The 22,876-nt window shown below is 45.9% G+C and overlaps 1 protein-coding gene across 1 annotated transcript; it reads left to right on the plus strand.

Annotated features, from left to right (window-relative positions):
- The first annotated feature begins 245 nt into the window (after positions 1-245).
- LOXL1 (lysyl oxidase like 1) lies at positions 246-22,361 on the plus strand. The gene is made up of 7 exons (XM_020815122.3): positions 246-1,887; positions 11,039-11,147; positions 11,998-12,135; positions 12,622-12,778; positions 14,353-14,448; positions 16,032-16,147; positions 22,161-22,361. The coding sequence occupies exons 1-7, from the start codon at positions 687-689 to the stop codon at positions 22,165-22,167; spliced, it is 1,824 nt and encodes a 607-aa protein (XP_020670781.3). The 5' UTR covers positions 246-686; the 3' UTR covers positions 22,168-22,361.
- Positions 22,362-22,876: the final 515 nt, after the last annotated feature.

Here is a 22,876-nt window from a genome sequence, read left to right on the forward strand (position 1 = left end):
AAAAAATGAAAATGAAAGAAGATTTCACTCTGTATCGTTTGATTCAAATAATGTAGTCAAAGAAAGAAAGAAAGAAAGAAAGAAAGAAAGAAAGAAAGAAAGAAAGAAAGAAAGAAAGAAAGAAAGAAAGAAAGAAAGAAAGAAGCAAAGCACACACGGACGAACTGGAGCTGTAAAATGGTTGGCTTTTAGGACCCTGCATACCGAAAGCTCCTGAAGAGCCCTGAAACTTCCCAACATTTTTCAGAGCCTCTTGCTTATTCATTCAGATCAGGAGCAAAGCAAAATCGTCCAGCCAACAGGGAAAGAGCAAGTAGGATAAACTAACATTCCCTGCAACAGGCATAGCAGAAATGTGAAAGGGGGGGGATCAAAAACACAAAGCTAGCCAGGGAAAAACTTTCCAGGTCCTTTGGAGTTCTCCAGAACCAAATTCTTCATTGATTCTTTTCCTTCACCCGCTCAACATGCAACGTGCAAAAGACCTCCGGAGCAACTTCAAAGAAGACAGGAATGGACAGAGTTGAGGTTGATCCACCTAAGGAAGAAGAGAACGCCTGGGAGAAAGGGGAACCAGAATCTGCATCGGTGCTGGTGGTGGTGGTTCTTCTCGAGCCTGTTTTCCTCAATTTTGTCCTCCCCCAAAACACCCCTCGCGGTTCACCCCATTGATCTTGGCAATCATCATGACTGCTCATGGCTTCTTGCTGGACTTGTGGGCTTTGATGGGCTTCGGTGTCTTCCTGCTGGTTCGTGGTCAGCACCCCCAAGGCGGCAACGCCGACAGTGGACGCTGGAGGCAGATGATCCAATGGGAGAACAATGGCCGACTCTACAGCCTCTTGAACTCAGGCTCGGAGTACGTCCCTCCCAGCCAGGTGAGGGCAGACAGCAGCGCCCGGGTCATGCTGGCTGATGCCGCCAGTGCCACCCAACAAGGCCGACGGGTCACAGGGAATACTCGCCGACAAGCCCCCACCTTGCCAGTCAGGGCGGGATCGGATACCGTACGAGGACAGACACGCCACCCCTTTGGCTTTGGACAAGTACCAGATAACTGGAGAGATGGGCCTACGGGAGACAGCAACTCCCAACGTCCCCGGTCACCCACCACGGCCCGTCAACGCCAGCTTGGCTCTGCCTCTTCGGCTTCCTCTTTTTCACACGCCTCTTTTGGACAACTCTATCCACAGGCTTCGCACCCTCAGCCGCCTTTCGTCAATCAGTACGAGACCTACGACGCTCAGGTCCCCCGGGCGTACGACGAAAGCTACACCTATTACCGCACCGCTGGAGGGGGTGCAGTGGCTGCAGCCGCAGCCAGTGCGGGGGTCATATACCCTTTCCAGCCCCGGGTGAGATACGAAGAATATACAGAGGATCAGAGCCCTTACAGAGCTCAAGGATACTACCCTGCCCAGGAGAGACCCTACATCCCGGTGGCTCAACAGCTTCCATCTTCTGATGGCTTAGACCGAAGGTACTCACACAGTCTCTACCACGACACTGGAACTAGCTATGACCAAAGTGTGCAGGACCCATATGCCTCTGCCCCAAACCAACCCTCCGTTGGCCAAGGGGTTCCAGTTGCAGACAACTTGCACATCAATCCTGGATCTCCTACAAATACAGGTGCCAGGTATGGGAACGAACCATGGGCGGGGCAATACCCGCCTTTCGGGGATGTGCCCGCGGAGCCCTACATCCCCCCTCGCAATGTGGAGCCTCAGCCGCCTTTCCGGCCCTTAGACCCCCATGGGGTTCCTCGGCCCGAACCCTACCTTCCCATCCGGAACGAACCTCCCCAAGCGATTCCAGACAGCCAAGGTGTTAACCAAGCCCGGGTGAGCGTGGGCAGCATCTACAGACCCAATCAGAATGGACGGGGTGAGTCACTGACAGGCCCCCTACTAGCTGATGAGAGGGGAGTTAAGGAGGAAAAGGTGCCCTGCATCGTGGGAGGGCTCACAGCAGAGAGGTTGTGCGTGGCTATAGCGCCTACCTCTGGACGTTCTGCTGATCGTAACCTCTCAGCAGTTCTTGCCAAGCTGATTTTAGGGCCTAAGGGCATTGTTTCAGAAAAACTTCTGAAACTGAAATTATATTGGGGGGAAAAGGAACCTACGGGCTAATTTCTCATTTTTGTTGTGTTTGTTCGTATGGCGTATGTTGTCATTGCACATTGAGAAGGCACGGGTCCATCCTTCAAACTGTGGTTTAGAAGATCAGAAAATGAGCTATATGGTCAGTCCCATTTCCCAGTCCCCTCCTCACATCTGGTGTGGGGTTTCCCTTTCAACTTCCTTCTTAGCACTACTCACATTTTACCAAAACATCTGGATTGGGCAACTACGGTCTGTGCCTGCTGTCTAATGTAGAATAAGAGGTCAATAGCCAGGCCAGCATCTGTTCCACAGGCGAATGTGGACTTAGAGGTTCATATTGTCTATCAGAGGTTGCGTGTAAAGATATGAAGACTGGGGTAGCCATCTCAGAACTCATTGTTAAATGCTCCTTGCCATCTTCAGTGCATTGTCCCCATGCAATCTGCAGTAGCTCCATCCTCCACTTTAGACCTTGACTAAGGAAGTGTCCTCCAGATGTTCTGGAGTATATCAGTATGTGGGCAATGGTCAAGAGATTATGGGAGTTGTAGTCTAAAATTTCTAGTTTGCATCTTTGTGCCCAGTCTCTCTCTCTCTGTGTGTGTGTGCATATATGTGTGAGCAGACAGACAGACAGACAGACAGACAGACAGACAGACAGACAGACAGACAGACAGACAGACAGATGCTGTCCTAAGGTTACTGGGGGTACATGAGGTGGAAGTGAATATTTTTGCCTCCAACAAAGGCCGAAACAGAATCTAAACTGAATAGAGACCAGCCACAGCAAAAAATGGGCAACACAGCTTATAGAGGAAGTGGCACAAAGGACCTACCTAGGAAGAAAGATAATATGTGCCACTTGGTAGCTTGCGGAGAGATGGGTAATAACGAAGTCCTTAAACCTGATACAGATGTGTAAAATTAGACATGCTGTAGAAAGAGTGGAGAGGGGAGAATCCATCACACCTCAACGGAACGTGACACATGGAACAGGCCAGAGAGCTAATATAATTTCAAAGCACAAAACGCAGTTCTCTCGTAAAGGCCAAAACTATGTGTATGTTACAGAGTTATAAGACTTTGCTACCTTGTTAAATACTTTCTCTACCCTACAAAATCCTTTTATTTGTATTTTTGGGAGATGCTTAGAATTCCTCGCTAGAGAGCTCTCACCCACTTCCCTGAACAACCGCAAAAAAAATTCCAAGCACCTCAACGAAGCCAAGATCCCAAGATTCCTTGGCAGTTAAAGTGGCTTCAAACCGCTGTAACCGTGTAGTGTAGACCCACTCTGTGTACCGACATTGGCATTTGATGGACTTCCTCCTCCCAGACGCCTGTGCCTCTTGGATTAGATGGTGCCATGGTGAAAAGGCACTCCTTGGGATTACGGGAAATCCCCCTGGTTTCAAAAAAAAATGTCAAAGTCCAGGCTTCTTCTTGAGAGTACATCCAAGCCGAATGAAAAGCCCGTTTTATGAGCTTGACCTCATGTCTTCCTAGGCTGGTCCGAAAGGCTCAGGTTGAGAAGCCAAAGGGATCTACAAGAGTAAATATCTTTTTCAGCTGTTATCAGACATAATGTCAGCTTCTCTAAAAATACAGCCAAACTCCTTCTCAGAATTCAGGAGCATGATTTTTCCCTCCCTGTTTTAGCTCACCTCTGGATAGGGACCGTGGGGTTGAGGAAACCTCATAAAGGGGAATCCCACTATAGACTTTAATCAATTTAGAATATACCGAAACTGCAGACAGAAGCCTCTGAAATGCAAACATTCTTCTGGGTGGCAATCGGGGTAGACAGAAGGCCTTGAAGAAATCTCTTAGTCCTGAAGCTATCTGAAGAAAACGTAGCTTTTAGGGTTGCCTGATTAGGTATCCTTTGATTTGTGTTCCTGCATGAAGCAGGGGGTTGGACTTGATAGCCTTACAGGCCCCTCTCCAACTTCACTCTTCTGCAATTCCCCAGCTGGTACTAAAACTCACCAACTTGGTGTTTGTCTAGTTGAAGTGCACCCACTTGCTGGTTCTCTTTCTCTAGTTGCCACCCTTTGATCCTGGTCCACACCGGACAGCTTGTGTATTGTGTGACTCATGAGTCCCCAAGAGATCTTCCCCTTCCTATTCCTTGGCTGCCCCACCTCTGTGACATCACAAAGGCCTGCCCTCGAGTTCTTGGCTCTGAAATCTTAGGCAATCTGATGCAGCTAAACTGATGACCTTAATAGTCCTGCTGTGATAATAACCATGATTCTGGGCAATAAATACTCCATGGGTGATGGGGATGTTTAGGATCTGCAAGCCCCAGCCCTCGTCTCTCTGCATCTATCAGCAGCTCTATATGGAGATTTGGGACAGGCAATCTGGGTGTGCAGATTTAGAATTTTTATGCACCATATGCGTGTTGCTTAGCTGGATAGTTCAGTAGGGAATTGAACAGCAGTTAGCTATTTGGCTGCAGAACCAGTATGGGTGTTCAATTCCCCACTGTGCCTCCCAGGAGGAGAGCCAGCCTGGGTGGCCTTGGGCAAGCTACACAATCCCAGGATTCCCCCCCCCCCCCAGAAAAAGGTACTGGTAAACCATTTCTTGAGTACTTAGAAAAACCCCAGAAAGGGTTGCCATAAATTGAAATCAACTTGGCAGCACATAATAGAAGCACCCAACGTGGTACAGTGGGTAGAGTGAAGGACCAGGACTCCAGAGACCTGGGTTCAAATTCCTGCTTGGCCATGAAAACCCATGGGGGAGGATGGACCTTATAACCCACTCTTTGAATACCTCACCTTGAAAACCCTATTATATGCAACATGATAGCGCATAACCGTGCATGCATGCATTGCAAAGATCCAGAGTTTAGTGTGTTGCAGGAAAAGCCTGCAACTGTACAACTCATACATGTGAAGGATGTATGTGGACAGCCTCTTCGGTGAGTGGAGAGTGGGATGAGAGGGTGGCATAGTGGCTCAAAAAATCAATCACATTGCCTAGGTATGGATTATTGCTAAAAACAATCATCTGCACAATTCTAATTGGGTATTTTAATGTTTATATCGGCTCTGAAGAAACTCTGATCGACAGGACAAAGTCCCTCCACCCCGCAACTTTCTTGTCCTTCTTCCTTTGCCATTCAATTTCCCTCTTTTATTGTGCTTACCAAGCTGGCTTCAGGAGAGCTGAGCTCTTGCAAAGGCCTCTCAATTGATCCAACAAGCCAGTTCTTGCAAAGTTCACCTTGCTTCTGTAAATTGGGAATAAATCCCCTTTTTAAGGAGGGGATTGCTTAGACAAAACTAATCAGTGTAAAAAACTAAGGGCATGGGTTAGGGTCAAAACCTCATAACTTAAAATGCCGATGAGGCCTATATTGGTAGCTTAATATTTGAAAAGAGAACACCATCTTATAAGCTATGCCTGACCACTGACCAACTGCTTCATTCAGTTTAGGGCTGGCGTTTCCCCCTCCTGCGCTGCCTCCACATGTCTCTGATTAGATTTATTTTCATTTTATTTCCCGTACATGTATGGCAGTCACTTAGCAACAACTAAGATCCGCATATTTGTCTTGGGTTCCCACCGGGTTTTGATTCACCGTGTGGGCGTTGGGAGCAGCGTCTCCCCTCCTCCCCTCCTGCTTTCCATTTCCGAGATTGTATGAATCGCAGACGCTGGGACACTGAAGCAAGAAAATCTGACCTTTCTCTTCCTCTCCCCCTTTCCTCTGCAGCCAATTTCCGTCTGGCACTTCCTTGGATTTCTGCAAAGAGGTTAACACAGGGGTCTTCCTGACCCCATGTGGCCTGCCTCGGAGTGGGGGGGGGGAGTGAAAGAATGCATCTTGGCTGCTTTTCCACCTATGTAATCCATTTCTGGCTTATCGGAAATTCCCCGGGCAGCTCCAATTACTTTACATCCTTCTCCTATAAATGATGTTTGCATAGTGTTGCTAATACAGAAGAGATGCCTCGACCGCTTAAGAAGAAGCTGTGCTCAACATACCCAAATCTAATCAAGATTAAGAATGTAGAAATCCACCTTAGAACGAGGCAAACCCTTGATTTGTTTAGTTCAGCAGTGTCCACGATGACGGACAGGGTCTCTCCCAAGTTTTCAAGTGCGATTCTTTCCTCGCACGAGCTGGTGATCTTGAGGACCAAAGATGGGGCCCTCCATGTGCAAAGAACATGCCCCATGACTAATCGCTGGGTAGCATAAGAAAGGAAAATGATGACAAATCTCGACAGCATCTTAAAAAGCAGAGACATCTCCTTGCCAACAAAAGTATGCATAATCAAAGCTATGGTTTTTCCTGTAGTGATGTATGAAATTGAGAGCTGGACCATAAAGAAAGCCGACCGCCGAAGAATGGATGCTTTTGAATTGTGGTGCTGGAGGAGACTCTTGAGAGTCCCCTGGACTGCAAGGAGATCAAACCTATCCATTCTAAAGGAAATCAACCCTGAGTGCTCACTGGAAGGACAGATCCTGAAGCTGAGGCTCCAATACTTTGGCCATCTCATGAGAAGACTCCCTGGAAAAGACCTTGATGCTTGGAAAGTGTGAAGGCAGGAGGAGAAGGGGACGACAGAGGACGAGATGGATGGACAGTGTCCTTGAAGTGACCAACATGAATTTGACCAAACTCTGGGAGGCAGTGGAAGACAGGAGAGCCTGGGGTGCTCTGGTCCATGGGGTCACGAAGAGTTGGACATGACTAAACGACTAAACAACAACAAGCATAAGAAGTGGTTGGTGCCCCAGTGTCATTTGATTGTCTCTCAGATCTGCTTTGATTTCTAGTCGTGCCTTGAGCAGGGGGTTGGACTCGATGGCCTTATAGGCTCCTTTCAACTCAATGATTCTATGATTTATTCAGGACTGGTGGATACAGAAAGAACTTAGGAGGCTGCCACATACAGAGTCCAAACAACTCCCAGGGTTCTCAACCTTTGGTCCTCCAGATGGGGTGGCCTTCAGCTCCCAGTTCTCCCGGGCAGCATAGCCAAAAGCTGAGGAATCTAAAAGACTTTTGCAGTAGGGTGCAAACCATGATTGCACTGTGCAGGGGGTGGCTTCATTGGGAGCAATCTCCCTTCTGTCCCTACAAGAATCACTCCACCCCGGTTCTAGAGAAGAGCAGAAGCCTGCCACTGGACCAGAAAAGTTCCGCTTGGATTCAGAGCAGGGTCAGGTTAGTTCATTATATCCTGTGTGTCATACGACTGGAAGGAAATAACTCACAACAGAACATTTCACAAATGGTCTGAAATGCAAGTGATTTCTCCATCTACAGTGGTGCCTCGCTTAATGATTGTCCCGCATTACGATGAATCCGCATTATGACGATCTTTTTGCGATCACAATTGCGATCGCAAAATGATGGTCTAAATCAGTGGTTCTTAACGTGGGCGATAATGCCCCCCAGGGGGCGATTTCATTTTTCAGGGGGGCAGTTGAATGAAAAGGGGCAGCGTGGGGGTGCTGGAGCAGAAGGGGGGCGGTAGGGGGGCGCTGGAGCAAGCCAAACCTGTGAAGATGGCTGCAGCCTTTTTACAGTGTGCATGAATATATTCCTCCAATTTTAGTTTAGTTTCAGACTTTTTGTCTTGAAATTTTTAGTTCCTGCATTTGTTTTTATGCCCTTTTTATATTTCTTTTTGCGTCTTAAAATTCACTTGCAACTAAATCATTACATGTTACTTTTTGGGGGGGCATTTCATATTCTTGGAATTTAATTTTGTTTTCAGGGGTCATTGGATTTAAGTGTCTTAAATAAATAAATAAATAAATAAATAAATAAATAAATAAGATATCATCACCGTGGGGAGGGGGGCGATGATAACTTTCTCAATGGCTCAAGGGGGCATTTCTTTCAAAAAGGTTAAGAACCACCGGTCTAAATGGGGGAATTTCGCTTTGTGATGATCGGTTCCATGCTTCGGGAACCAATTCTTCGCAAAACAATGTTTTTCTAACAGCTGATCGCGGTTTAAAAATGTCCGCCGGGTAATTAAAATGGCTCCCCGCTGTGTTTAGGGATGGATTCCTCACTGTACAGGCAGCGAAAATGGCCTCCGTATGGAGGATTTTCGCTGGATGGTGAGTTTTTTACCCCATTGGAACGCATTGAATGGGTTTCAATGCGTTTCAATGGGTTTTTTTATTTCGCTTTACCATGTTTTCGCTTAACAGCGATTTTCCTGGAATGGATTGTCGTCGTTAAGTGAGGCACCACTGTAATTGCACCCACAAGTCACCAATCGGCTCTCACAGATCGGCAAACATTCTCCGAGAGTTCAGACTGAAGTCTTCACTAGTACTCAGCTTGGCCGGAGACTGAACTCAGTCGGGACCTTTGACGTGCAAAGCCTTATTGGTTCAACCAAGGAATTGTAGCCCTGCCCACTCATGGCCCTAGCTGTGTGTCCATTTTAGGTGGAGTCTTGGCCCCCAAAGCAAGCGTGGTGTCATAGATAGCAGTTTCCTGCTCCAAAGATCCATGGAAGGCTACAATGGATGTGGCCAGAAATCTGGTTCCACCAGGAGGGGTCCGAGAGGGGCCCTGGGGCCACAGAGGCTGCATAAACTCCACCCACCTATACAGGGCTGCTGCTGAGTGGTAAGTTCCACTGAGTTCAATGGGAACTATTCCAGGTAAGTATGTACAGAATTTAAGCCTTTGAGGGCTGTTTCAAGACAGGCTTCCGTCACCCAATGAGTCAGAAGGTCTTTTGCGGTTCTACTGCATTTTCCCCTTAATGGATTTCCGGAGGGAAAAACAACAAAAATACAGGAAGACAGGTGAGACCAAAGGATGACGGTTGTATAAAGAGGAGATGAAATTCAGGGAGTCCGAATTTCATTGTGAAACATCAGCATTGGGGTAAGAAGAATCAAGACAGCATGCACTGGAGGAGCCCCTGTGCCAAGATTTGCCGGAAGGGGGTGTGCTTCAAACCCAAGGAAGAGCTATTTATTATTATTTTTTTACTGATCCAATAAAAGGTATCACCTACTCTTGCATTTGCTGGGAAAGGAGGATATTTCGATGACCGAGACATTCGCAGTGTGCTGAAAAGCTCAGTGGTTTAGGCATCTTGGTTCGGAGCAAGAGTTTGGATGTTTGATTCCTCCTTGACGGGGGGGGGGCTGGACCCCGTGATCCATAAGGGTCCCTTCCCGCTCTGCAGTTCTGATATCATCATTATTACTAGGTCTCCCAACGTTTCTTAGAAGCAACTGGGATTTTTATATAATAAATGATGACCAACCCCTTTTGGCCCCTGGTGTATGAAATCACTGCATCAGAAAGACACCCCCCCTTCCTCCTAAATGTCTCGAAAAAATCAACTTCTTGGAGAGTGAGAGATGGACAAAGGGATCTTAGGTTTCACATGCTAATTTTTTTTAAGAAGTTGGTCAATTTAGAAAGAAAGAGAGAGAAAAGGCAGGCAAGCAAGCAAGAAAATGTCCCGCCCCCCCCTGCATCACCCCCTACTCTGAACAAGGGGAGAATCCCTGATGGGATTACATCAGCAGCAATGACCAAGGGAGGAGAGGGGGGTGGTCAGAAAAGAAAAAACAAAGTGGTGATGTGATTCCTCCCAGGAGAACAGCCTGAGAAACAAGGAGGCATTGTTCTCCTCTCTGTCTTGGAAAAACAAACAAAGGGCCAGCGGTGTTCTCACTCAAATTTGCAAGTGGGGATTTCTTTGTGGGGTGGCTTAAGGAGTCGGGGTCGGAGGGATTTTAGCCTTGTGGAGTGTGTGCTTCCTTCTTAATCAGAAAGCCCATGATCCTGGGAAGCATTTTAAATTCAAAGAGAGCACAGGCTCAGGATTGAAGTGACGTTGGATCTGCATGGAGGCCTCCCCGATAACCTAGGACTGGGTCAGAAAGACAGGTCCCCTTTTCAAGTTGTCCTCAGGTGGAAAGATCTCCCTCATTTTTGTGATTTCATTCTCGGACAAGGTGACGAAGGGCAGGACCGGACGGAAGAAAGGATGGCATCACATTGGGCTGGAAAGGGAGCCATCTCCCTTAAAGCGACTCCTCTCTGTCTGTAGAGAAATTGCTCCAGTCCAGGTGCAAAAAAAAAGGTGGCCAGACCCAAAAAAGTCCAGCTTGGAGAAAGAACAGGGTCAGGCTGGTTCATGAGCTCCTGTGCGTTGTGTGTTTGTTGGAAAACAGCTTGTGCTGGACTGTGCCACAAACAGTCCAAAGCCAGAGACATTTCCCCATCTGATCACATCCTGAGTTTTCATATCTTAAGGGACCTCATCGGCGCTGTTATTAATGCAAGGATGTTTCTGTGCTAAACTGTTGTCACCAAAGATGGGCACGAACCAAGGGCTCGATGGTTCGTGCCGGTTCGCTTATTAGCCTCACAGGTGCTCGGCACTTCAAAGCCTTGCCTCCCACAGTAGGTGCCCGCTCAGAGGCAGTGCCTAGAAGTGGGGCAGGCCAAGCCAGTGTGCTGTCTCTGAGCGGGTGCCCACAGGGGGAGGCAAGGAGTTTAGAATGTTAGCTTCAAGACCAATTAACAATAATTAATAATTATTTACAGTTATAACTCTAAGACCCCAAAAGTAGTTTGTGGGCATCCCAATAATTATTTTTAAAAGTAACTCTGAAGGAGGTATAGTTTAATATTAGGAAGACTTTCCTGATAATAACAGCAGTCCAACAGAGGGAAGCCTCATCTCAGAAAGAGGTGGACTCCCCCCTTTTTGGGGGGGGGAGTTTTATAAAAGAGGTCTGATGGCTCTCAGTCAGAGATGTTTGAGTTGTGGATCTCCAGCCTTGGCAGAGTGTTGGACTAGAGGACTCCAGCAGGGATCCTAACAAATCCACCGTTTTATCTTTCTTCCATTCTATGACTCTGCATCTTCCATTGCTGAGCTTTGACCAATGAGTGTGACTCTTTTCAGGCCTTCCAGACCTCGTTCCTGATCCAAACTACGTCCAGGCATCCACTTACGTCCAAAGGGCTCACCTCTACTCCCTCCGTTGTGCTGCTGAAGAGAAATGTCTTGCAAGGTAACATTTCCTTATTTACCTTCCACCACTCAGAGTCCTCCTGTCCATGGAAGTCTCTCTGTTTTTGACCCGACCTCTCCTTAAAGCTACATCTTGTTAGCTTGGCCCTCTTTCTCATTTACCATGTTTAGAACTGTAATTCCACAGGGATCCCTCAAGCCCCCTGTTACAGCAGCTCCACTGGCTGCCGATCTGTTTCCAAGCACAATTCAAAGGGCTAGTTCTAACCTATAAAACCCTAGGCAGTGTGGGTCCAAGCTATCTCAAGAACTGAGTCTCCCTTTATGGACCTTGCTTGGGTGTTAAGATCATCAGGAGAGGCCTTCCTCTCAGTCCTGCAACCTTCACAGGTGTGTTCAGTGGAGACACGGGACAAAGGCGAGGTAAAAGTATTTTAAATAAATACAGTCCGTCCAATGCTTCTCAATGAGAGAGAAAAAAATTCACCAAAAATTAACGACGCCTCAGAACAACACCAAATTAAGTTTGCTTACATTTCACAAGCTGGGCTATCGATGCCAAGCATTTAAAACAGGTTTCAAACAGTTTAAGGCACTTTTAAATGAGTGAAAAGAGACATCGTTATGAGTGAAAAGAGACATCGTTGTGCGAAAATTCCCCATAGGAAACATCGTTGTGTGAGGTGGCATATTTTTCAGAAAAAGCCATCGTTGTGTGAATTCATCGTTGTGTGAGGCACTCGTTGTGTGAGGCATCACTGTAAATGCATTTCTACAGGAGTCAGCTTGGAGGTTGGCCATTCTACTTGGGACGACAGGTTTGTACGTAACACTGGCTCTTTTGAAAGCAACTTTGGCATCTTGGCAACCTGGTCTTCTCTTTTTTCCAGCACTGCCTACACCTCTGAAGCAACAGACTATGATGTCCGGGTACTTTTGCGTTTCCCCCAGCGTGTGAAGAACCAGGGCACCGCGGATTTTCTACCCAACCGGGCACGTCACACCTGGGAGTGGCACAGCTGCCACCAGTGAGTAGGGAGAGAGGTGTACACGGGACCCCCAGGACACCAGGAGTTGGGTCTAGGAAGGCATAAAATTTCGGTCGGGTTCCGTAGTGTGCGTCCCACAGTTTTACACACTCACAAAGAGGCACGTGCAGTACTGGCCTCAGTGTTTGGGAGGGCGCTTCTCCTTGTATCTGTCATGTCTTCTTCATTCAGGGACAGAAGAATTGGTGTGTGTGGCACAGTGGTTAGCGTGTTGGTTAAGGACTTCAGAGATCCCGGTTCTAGTTTCCACTCAGCCGCGAAACTTCTGCGCATTTCAAAGCAGGGCTCTGAAAAGTTCCATTTTTGAAAAATTGCTTCTGATAGAATCCCCCCCAACCAGTGGCCGCACTGGGAGGCAATTTGTAGTAAAAAAAAACAAACAAACAAAACCCCAAGCTTTCCCAAGTTCTTTTCCTAATGCAGGCCTGGGGTGTGTCCCTGATCCTCTGTGTTCCACCTCCCCAGGCATTACCACAGCATGGATGAATTCAGCCATTATGACCTGCTGGATGCCTCTACGGGCAAGAAAGTGGCCGAGGGCCACAAAGCAAGCTTCTGCTTGGAAGACACCACCTGTGACTTTGGGAACCTGAAGCGCTACGCCTGCACATCGCACACACAGGTGAAAAGAGGGACCCGTTCTGCTTTGGGGCATCCAAAAAAACCCTGTGTCAATCACTGGGGTATAGGCCAGCCGTTCTTTATTGGGATGTGACGAACACTTGCAAAATACCTACTTCTCCTCAGTTTAGGATGTCTTGACACATGACAAGGACACCTGAACATGGAATTCCCAAGCCTCGTAAGATTCCTTGCCTTTAGGCAAGAGCAAGACAAGGAGCACTCGCTTTTTTGTGTCAGGGTTTGGCACAGACTGTTTCCCTGCAAAATTAGCATTCTTTCTCTTGGAGAAGCAAAACAGAAACACACACAGTAAACACGGAACAACTGGCTGTCTATATTTTTTTAAAAAAAGATACAAACAACCCATCCAATGCTCCCAGAACTTAAAAGCCTGCTCGACAAGGCAGCAACTGCTGCTGTTCTGAGCAATTTGCATTATTCACACACATACACAAAATCTTTCTCATCAGTACAAAAACCCTCTAATGGAGACAGAGAGGGAACAACTTGGCCTCCTGCAGGCTAGGAAAGAATTCTGCAGTTTCTTCTTGGAGGTGAGAATGAAACAAGTGAGGATTTATAGTCCTAGATCTTATTACTAGGTCCAAACACAGTCGATCTATCGAACCATCTTTTTCAGTGGTGGGTCACCAATTGTGAAAATTGCATTGATTTAATAGGTGTGCTCCAGCTGGGATTACCCACTGGATTTAGATCCTGTTTTTCAGAGCTAAACTCACCTTTTTTCATTGGAGCCAGATCTTGCAGGAGCAAAGCCCTGGGACCCTGAAGAAGCAATGGAGGAGGGTGCCACGCCCCCCCACCCCAAACTTCCTTGTTACCTCTGTGTTTAGCCCCAGTCCCACCAGAGTCAGGGGGTGATTTTCTCAGCAACACGTTACGAGCTGCCTTTCTTAGACAGCAACGTATTATTGCAGAGGGTGCTTGTATTGAATAGGCAGTTAAGTCCCGTTAGCTTTACAAAGGATCTGCTCCCAATGGAGACAAACATTGTCAGAACTGGTTTGTTGCTATGGATCAACACAGGTATCTGCGCTTGAAGAACTCTCTTTGGGGCCTAGCATTGGGAATTATCGTGATGGATGTCTTCAACATCACAATTTTCTACAAACCACTGGCCAAACATATGTGCTGTAAGATCCCGGTTCAGCCTTCCAGAGTTGAAGCCTTTAAGTTTTATTTAGCTTCACCCACAGCTCACATTTTGGCCCTCATGTTTGTTTGTTTGTTTGTTTGTTTGTTTGTTTGTTTAACTTATATGCCGCCCACTCTACCCAAAGGTCTCTGGGCGCCTTACAACAATATCTCTTTACCTACCTTGGGTCGAGGAATCTTCCATCAGTGGATGATTCCAAAGAGATTGAATTGGGAAATATTTTCCCGACTTCAGCTCCCAGAATCCCCCATGCAGTATGTCCTATGACCATGTTCACTGGAGAATGCTGGGTGTTGTAGTCCCCCCCCAAAAAAGGCAACAAGCCCAGCTTCTGCTAGGACAAAGTCACAAGTGGTATCTTCCAAGCTTCAGCTGTGCTTTTCCTTATTTTTCAGGGGTTGAGTCCTGGTTGTTATGATACTTACAATGCAGACATCGATTGCCAGTGGATTGATATCACTGATGTACAGCCTGGGAACTATATCCTAAAGGTAAGTTCCAAACTTAGAGAAGTTCCTCTTTTTTTGGACTACAAGAATCCACACAAAACTGCCAGCTGTCTGGAGAGTTGTCGTCCAGAAAAGTAACTTTTGCCTAGCTTTGGGAAAGTTGTCCTTCTTCTCTGCATTTCTAAATGTCAGAGGGCTGGAATTAATGCTGGCGGGACAAGAAAAGCCATTTCTGTGTTCTTTCGAGTACTCTCCAACGGTGCCAGAAACGTTTGTAGGATCTGTTCTGCTTGTGTTTGGCATTTGAAATGTTTTGCTGCCAAAATGTACTTCTCCAAACCCCTTTGTATATTAGTTTGCATTCTTTGTGGACGGAAGGAAAATGTTGCAGACAGAAGGAACACAATAGACCCATGTCTGTAAAAAGGGCCAGCCGGGAAAAGGGAAGACGCCCCCCATTCTCTCCCATCCCTTCTAAAGGAGCCAAAAGAAACAGCCACTGGCTTATCCTTGAGCAGTGATGATGAGACTGAATCTCTTCCCATAGAGGGAAGAATCCTTAGGTCCTAGGGCTGGATCTGAACCTTTAGGCTTTTCCTTCCACCCCCCTGTTTGGTTTAGAACTGTGTGGGTTTGTGTTCTCAGACTACAGTTCCCAGAATCCCCCACACTGGATGGAGGGGTGGTCCAAAATCACAACATCCCCCTGAAACACAGCACTCCCTGAAATAGAAATTGTCTGTCGGGTTAAAACAGGTTCTGACTCTTTGACTTCAAAGCATTCTTCCCTGATGTGGCTCTTTCCAAATGTTTGGATCTTCCGTTCTCATGCTCTTCCACCACCTCTGGAATTGTTGTCAGTCCCTGGCCAGAAAGTGTTGAAGAGTTTTGAGTTTTTTGGTTAAATTCCTTTAGCTGCACAGTAGATGTGCAGAGATTCTCAGAGCGGAAGAGCTTCGATTTCACCGTAATCGTCCACCTCTTTTCTCATTAACTGGCATTTGCCATCTCAATAACTCACTCTGAGACATTAGTAAGAGAAAGAATAAAAATGCTTCTTTCACTACAGTTGAACGGATAACAGGAAGCTAACTGACAAACATGGCTGCTCTCAGCAATGGACCTCAACGGACTCTAAAAAAGGGGAAATGCACACAGAACAGAGAGGCGGGTCTCTCTCTGAATCTAGAGGCAGGAAAGGAACCATTAGTTAGTGCTGGATAGACTGACAGTCCCCCACCCAGAAATGTCCCTCCCAGCCAAATCTATTAAAGGCAGCATGCAAGGTTGTAAAAACTCCAACAGAAAAAACTTCCTCGCCCTTACTTTCCCACCCCGGAGATCAGCAGAAGAGTTTTGTGGTGGCAGAGCAGGCTGTGAGGAGGAGCCTCCAAAGGAGGGGAAGACTTTGAAGGTACTAGCCCCTCACACAACCCAAATATCCCCCCTCTGCTCTTGCCATGGTCACTTCATGTTGCCTATTCTTGGTACCCACCTTACAACACTTCCACTTCCTTTCTCCATATTTATTTATTTTTGGTACGTTATTTCTGCTACAGGTGACAGGAGACTGACCAGTTTTGAACCTCCGAAGCTAATTGACTTGTGCTGTTTTATCACCCTAGGTTCAGGTGAACCCCAAATATATTGTGATGGAGTCAGACTTCACTAACAATGTGGTGAGGTGCAACGTTCACTACACTGGGCGCTACGTGGCCACGACGAACTGCAAAATCTCCCAGTAAGGGTTTGCGTGCATGGATCCCTTTCACGCTTTTCTAGAGCTGAGCTGAAAGTTATTTCCCTGCCCATTCGCACAATGCTTTGAGTTCGGGTGGGAGCTGCAGATTGTGATACAGCTGAGCTTGGGAAAAGCTACTCTCTTAGACTAAATCTCCCAGAATCCCCCAAAAGGTAACTTTTCCAAGGTCTGTGATGGAATGGAGTGGAACACGAGAACCCTCCTTTCATCAAGAATCGGAAGGACAGTCATGTAGGAGGAAAAACGCTTTTCTCTGCTGCCCAACAAGAAAAGTCAGAATGGCTTAGATTGCAAGAGAGTGAATCTCAGGTAAACACTGAGGGAAGCTTAGTGACCATCAGAACAGTTTGATGAACACCCTGTTACTTAGAGGGGTGTCCTTAATAGAGTTTTTGAACCCCATTGGGGGTTGTCCTAGTTCTGGGTCTCTTCTACTGGGCAAAGTGCATCTTGTAAGCCTCATGCACCCCACTGCGATAGCATTTTCACACACCTCAGGGTAACACCAGGCACCACCATGCTCACCAGCATCCACAAAATGTTTCTATGGCTTTTTCAATCATGGAGGCCTCAAGGAATAGCCAATTTGCCATTATAATCCCGTTGCAGAGTTTTGAATGTTAGTTAAAAAACCTCTAACTGTGCAGCAGAAGTGCAGAGACTTACAGAGTAGGATTTGCTCCAAGTCTCCCCAGAATAGATCACCCTTTATTGTCTCGACAAACCATCTCAGCAGCTCACTCTGAGACCTTGGTAAGAGAAAGAATAAAACGTTTCCATTTACTCACAGTTGAACAGATCAAAAACAGCATACTGTACAAAAATCACTGCTTACAGTAACAGGCCTCGCCCAACTCACAGCCTGCTTCCAGCAGACCTCTGTAGATTACATTCTAACTGCACACAAACTGCATAATTGCTAGCAGACTTTTTAAAAAGAGGCATGGCGGTCTTCAAAATCAGAGACAGGAAAGGAACAACGGTTGCTGCTAGACTGATGGACAGTCACCCCATCCCTAAAAGATCCCTTCCAGCCAAACCCACCAGAGGCAAAACATGTGAGGCTGAAATAACTCCAACCCATCCTACTTCCAGGCTTCCTCAGTGCAACTGGTGGGACCACTGAGAGAAACAAGAGGCTTGACTACCTAGCCGGTTACTTCTTCTACTTAAGCCCCACTACCATGAACAGAGCAAATCTGCCAGGGCAGGTGCTAGAGCGAGAAGAGCAAATGGCAATTTGAACAGCCCCCCTCTGTCTGTCGTTTCGCTTGTGACCACAAGCTGCAGCTTTGATCTCGCCTTCCGCCCGCCGGCCCCCCAACCCGGCCTCTCTGCCTGTTTTTCCTTCCCGGAGTTGACCCAGAGCAAGCCTTCATGCCTCTTAACCACAGGGAACGGGACGGCCAGGATAAACAGCTGCCTTTCCATAAGTGCCCTGCAACCGTTGTTGATCTTGACAAAGGAACCGAGAGGGGAAGGAGAGAGGAAGGGAGTGTTTTCCCCTAAAATTATATAGATGTATCAATGATTTTTTAAAATCGGATTTAAAATGCATTTCTGTCCTTGTGCTCCAGCTAGGGTTTTGAATGGAAAAGCAGGCAGATATCCATGGCTGATTGAGAGACGGGAAGGTGCTGACTCTTTTAATACAGATCTCCTTGTTGGGCAAAAGATGGAACCATCAATGGCCAAGATGCCGACGGTGGCTTCTGCCATTTAGAAAGCAAAATGAACAGACATGAGCTGGATCCAGAAACCCACCTGGTCAGCACCCGCAATTGGATGGCTCTTATGGAGCAAGCACACCGGAGAAGACCAGCTTCTCCGATCTAAACACATGGTCTCTGCAACAAAATGTTCCCATGCAGAGTTCTTCTGTCTGGAAAGAGCCAGCTATGCTCCCCTTCCCTTCCACCTGCATTTTTCTCTCCCTCTCCCCTTCTCATTGAGTCCTCATTCCACAGCGACCTCAACTGGTTCCCAGCTGGCATCATCAGGACTCATGGTCTTAGGTAAAGGTAAAGGTTCCCCTTGACAATTTTTGTCCAGTCGCGTTCGACTCTAGGGGGCGGTGCTCATCCCCGTTTCCAAGCCACAGAGCCAGTGTTTGTCCGAAGACAATCTTCCGTGGTCACATGGCCAGTGCGACTTAGACACGGAACGCTGTTACCTTCCCACCGAGGTGGTCCCTATTGATCTACTTGCATTTGCATGCTTTTGAACCGCTAGGTTGGCAGGAGCTGGGACAAGCGACGGGCGCTCACTCCGTCACGTGGATTCGATCTTACGACTGCTTGGTCTTCTGACCCTGCAGCACAGGCTTCTGCGGTTTAGCCCGCAGCGCCACCATGTCCCTTTCTCATGGGCTTAACATAAGACTATTTATGTCTTGTGTTTTTACAGCACTGGTCCACCAACAAGCCAGAGCAGAGGAGGCAGTTTAGCATAGGGGAGGCCTAGTGGATACATGCATTTTGGCCTACATTTCACGTGGAGCAAAACGGGGAGGATAGCATCAGCAGCATTGCTCCTGAGATGTCTCCTTGCATAAGGCCTGAGGAAAAAAGACCCAGTAGGGATAAGCCCAGTAGGGATAATTAGGAATGAACAGACAACAGTCCACATAGACATCACCAGATGGCTAACACAGAAATCAGATAAACTATAATTGGAAGCAAGAGGTAAAGAAGTTGTATTCTGTCTGCCAAAACAAGACCAGAAGCAGATTGTGGTATTGATCATGAACAGCTACTATCAAACACTAAAGTAAAGCTGAAGAAGAGCACTAAAAGAATTCTAGTGCCGAAATATAATTTAAACAACATTCCTGATGAATCTAAAGTCCACACAAATAACGTATTTGCATCACTAAATTCAGTTGACCATGGACTAGAAGAACTGTGGATTAGAACTACAGAAATTATTAGGGAAGGATGCAAAAAGATAACTCCTGTAGTAAAAAAGGAAAGAAAAACCTAGATGGATGATGCAAGAAACATTTAATATTGCTATGGATAAGAGAGAAGCCAAAGTAAAATGTTACAGAAATGGAGTCAGAATCCTGAACGCAGCTTTTAAGCAACAGTCACAAAAAGACACAAAAAGAACTATTGTAATGTCCAGTGAAAATAAATAGAAGAGAACAACAAAAGAGGAAAAACAGGAGATCTCTCACCAAAGATCCAAAAAATCAAAGGGGAATTTAAGCCTAGATTAGGAGAACTGAAAGACCAACAGGAAAGCATACTATATGACCAGAAAAATAAGGAAAAGGTGGAAAGAGTGTACTGAAACCTTATTCAGAAGAGACAAAAGAATGACAAATTCTTTTGAAGAAGAATCCTATGATGAAGAACCTGCAATTCTAGAAAGTAAAGTGAAAGCTGCTTTGAAAGCAGTGGGAAGAAATAAATCACCAGGGTTAGATGGGATACTGATAAAAATATTCTAAGCCACAGGGTCTAAATCTATCAAAATCCTAAAAAGAGTATGTCAACAAATATGGAAAATGAACAATGGAACACAGACTGGAAATTTTCAGTCTATATCCCAGTCCCCAAGAAAGGAGATGCCAAGGAGTACAATAACTATAACACCACGGCTCTAATTTCTCATGTAAACAAAGTGATGCTTATGGTGTTGCAACAAAGGCTTTTAACTTATATGAAGCAACAAATGCCTAATACTCAAGCTGGATTCTGAAAAGGAAAAGGCATATTACAAATACTTGCTGACTACTGAAGTGCACTAAAGAATTTCAGGAGATCTACCTATGTTTTATATTCTACAGCAAAGCCTTGGATTGTGTTGACCATGAGAAGCTATGGATTGTTCTGAAAGAAACAGGTGTGGCTGAGCACTTTATTGTCCTGGTGTGTAACCTGTATTGTGGATAAGAAACTACTGCTAGGACAGAATATGGAGAGACATAATGCTTTTCTATAGCCTAAAGTGTCATACAAGGGTGCATTTTATCTGCCTATCCATTCAGTCTATATGCAGAACATATTGTACAGAAAGCTATATTAACTTAGATGGAGGCATGAACATTGGTGGAAAAAACATCAGTAATTAAAGATATGCAGATGACACCATATTACTGGCAAAAAGTGGCAGCGACTTGATAAAACTGTTAGCAAAAGTGAAAGAAGAAAGTGTCAAAGCAGGACTACAGTTGAACACTAACATAAAATCATGATTACAGAAGAACTACATAATTTTAATGTTGACAATGAATGCATTAAAATCGTCTCATGAATTAGCCTGAAATATCCAGGAATTAGACACTACAGACCTAGGAATCCTACAAGTAATAGCACCCACATTTAAATTGGCTCAGCACTGGCAGGCGGGGGGGGGGCTAAAACAGGCTGGTGGCTCCCATGTCAGACAGGAGATGAATCTGTTCCAAATTTTAGCCTGAACTTTAAAAAGAGCTGTCCATGGTGCTGAACCTACTTCAGGGATAGGGTGAAGGTTCTTTAATAGCTCTAGTGAAGTTCAGACTAAAACCTGGAGCAGAGTCACTGTCCTATTGTCCCTGGAACCACCAGCCTCCATGGTACATTTGGGGCTCTTTCTTTGGTCTAAGCCTTTAACCCATATGTAAGACTAAAGCTCACAAGCTAGTGGTAACCTGCCCTGCCATTTTCATCACAGCCATATTCTCTCTACTAAATTGCCCCTGACTTTTCTGACTGCGCTAAGAGCCAGACTGACCTAAGATCCAGCGCATGGCTGGCCAACCTAGGAGGGTTTCATTTCTCCTTCCCCCTAAGTTTGTCAGAGGACACACCCAACCCCTCCCAAGAAAAGCAGAAATGACCAGGAAATAGCTTCCTTTAAAAAAAAAAAAAGTAAGAAAACAGAGTTGCAAGAACAAGTTGCGAAGGAGCCCACCTTGTTTTAGGGAAGAATAATGCTCTTTGGAAGGTTCCCAAGAAGTTTTGCCATAGAAGAAATATTAGTGGGGCCCTAGAAGACACACAAAAAAGGTCTTGGGGAGACATGATGCTCAACTGTGCATTAGGGTTTCAGACTTTGTTGAAACATCAGTTTGTGTCCTTAGTAAATAATGAAGCTCCCTGTGTAATCCTGGGCTAGTTACTCTCTCTCTACCTGACCTACTTCTCAGGGTTGTTTTAAAGATTAAAATGAGCACCATATATACTACCTCGAACTGTAATCAACAATAAATAAGAGTCCCACTGTATTTAGTCAAAGGGCCACCACCCAGTTTCCTTCAGGTAATCTGAAGTTATTCCAGATCAACAAAGTTCTTCATTGCACATGGACCTATGTACAGGGTTTTCAGCTGAACTTGAAAAGCTATTTATCAGATGCCAGTATGGCGTGTGTATCATCAGACAGACAGACAGACACAAAATCCCAAACCAGAGGCCAATGTGGAATGAAAATGCACATAATATCCCCATTTCAAGCTGCCTTTAAAAAAAAAAAACCATTGCAGACTTACATAGCATAGCAGCCGGTGAAACCACGAGTAAGCCCATTATAGTAGCCAGATAAGTCAATACATTTAAACTCACTACATTTGGCCCAAGACATATTGGTTCCTGGACAAAAAAATAAGATGGTGCCCGCTCCCATTCCATATAGGAAAAGCCTCCTGAACTGGCATAGCTGCTGAATCTTTCTTTTTCATGATGGGAGAACCAGCTTACCAAAGATGATGGTAGCAGCCTAGCCTAGCTGATACAAGGCATACAGCTTAGCCCACCATTTATGGCTTCTGGCACCTGAAGAATCTATTTGACTCTGCCTAATAGTCAGACTGGCCATGGAAATATTGCAGAGCAGAGCAAACCATGATAGAATGGGAAACCATGATAGAATGGGAAACCATGATAGAATGGGAAACTATGATAGAATGGGAAACCATGATAGAATGGGAAAACAAAAACCTGCTTGCCCTTGATACCTCTAAGAGCTCAACCTTAGATTTAATCCCCTTCTTTTCTTTCTACAGGTCTTGATCCCAACCAAGATGGAATAAGGCTCCCTTCCCGCAAATCCAAACATCTCTCAAGCAGGTGGCCCCCAAAGAGGAAATGGCTTGACGTAGGCCAGCATCTACAGGAGATGGAAACTGTTCCATTGCTTTGTGTTGAGTTAAAATGAGAGTTGTCACTTCAAATACTTTTATAAATATATTGTTTTTAAACTCAAATTTTCTTCAGAAGTTAAGACTGTGGATCATTTCAGGGGTGGGTGGTGGGCTGCATCTGGGTGTTCTTTGCAGAGGGCATGCAACACGACTCTTCCTCTGTATTGCCAGGCAGCATCAGCATCTTCAGAGGACATTGTAAATGTTCTCACATCCCTGTTCTCCAAGCGACGAGAAGCTCCAAGGTTTGGCTTCCTTCTTGACATTTTATAGTGGGTCATCTTTCTCTGCCAGTTACCACATTCCCTTACAGGTACTGTATTTTTCCATGTATAAGACTATAATTTTGTCTAAAATCTTTAGACTAAAAATTAAGGGTTGTCTTATACATGGAAGTAAGCTGAGGAGAGAAAAAAAACAAGTGGAGGGGAAAGCAGGGATCAAAGTGATCCTGCAGGGCTTTGATCCCTTTCCCCCTACACTTGCTAAGCCCCACTTAGATTTCTTAATTTTGGGTTAGAAAAGTGGGGAGGGTGTCTTATTCATGGGGGCATCTTATACACAGAAAAATATGGTAA

This window comes from Pogona vitticeps, chromosome 12 (genome assembly GCF_051106095.1).
Source record: "Pogona vitticeps strain Pit_001003342236 chromosome 12, PviZW2.1, whole genome shotgun sequence".
NCBI classification, from domain to species: domain Eukaryota; kingdom Metazoa; phylum Chordata; class Lepidosauria; order Squamata; family Agamidae; genus Pogona; species Pogona vitticeps.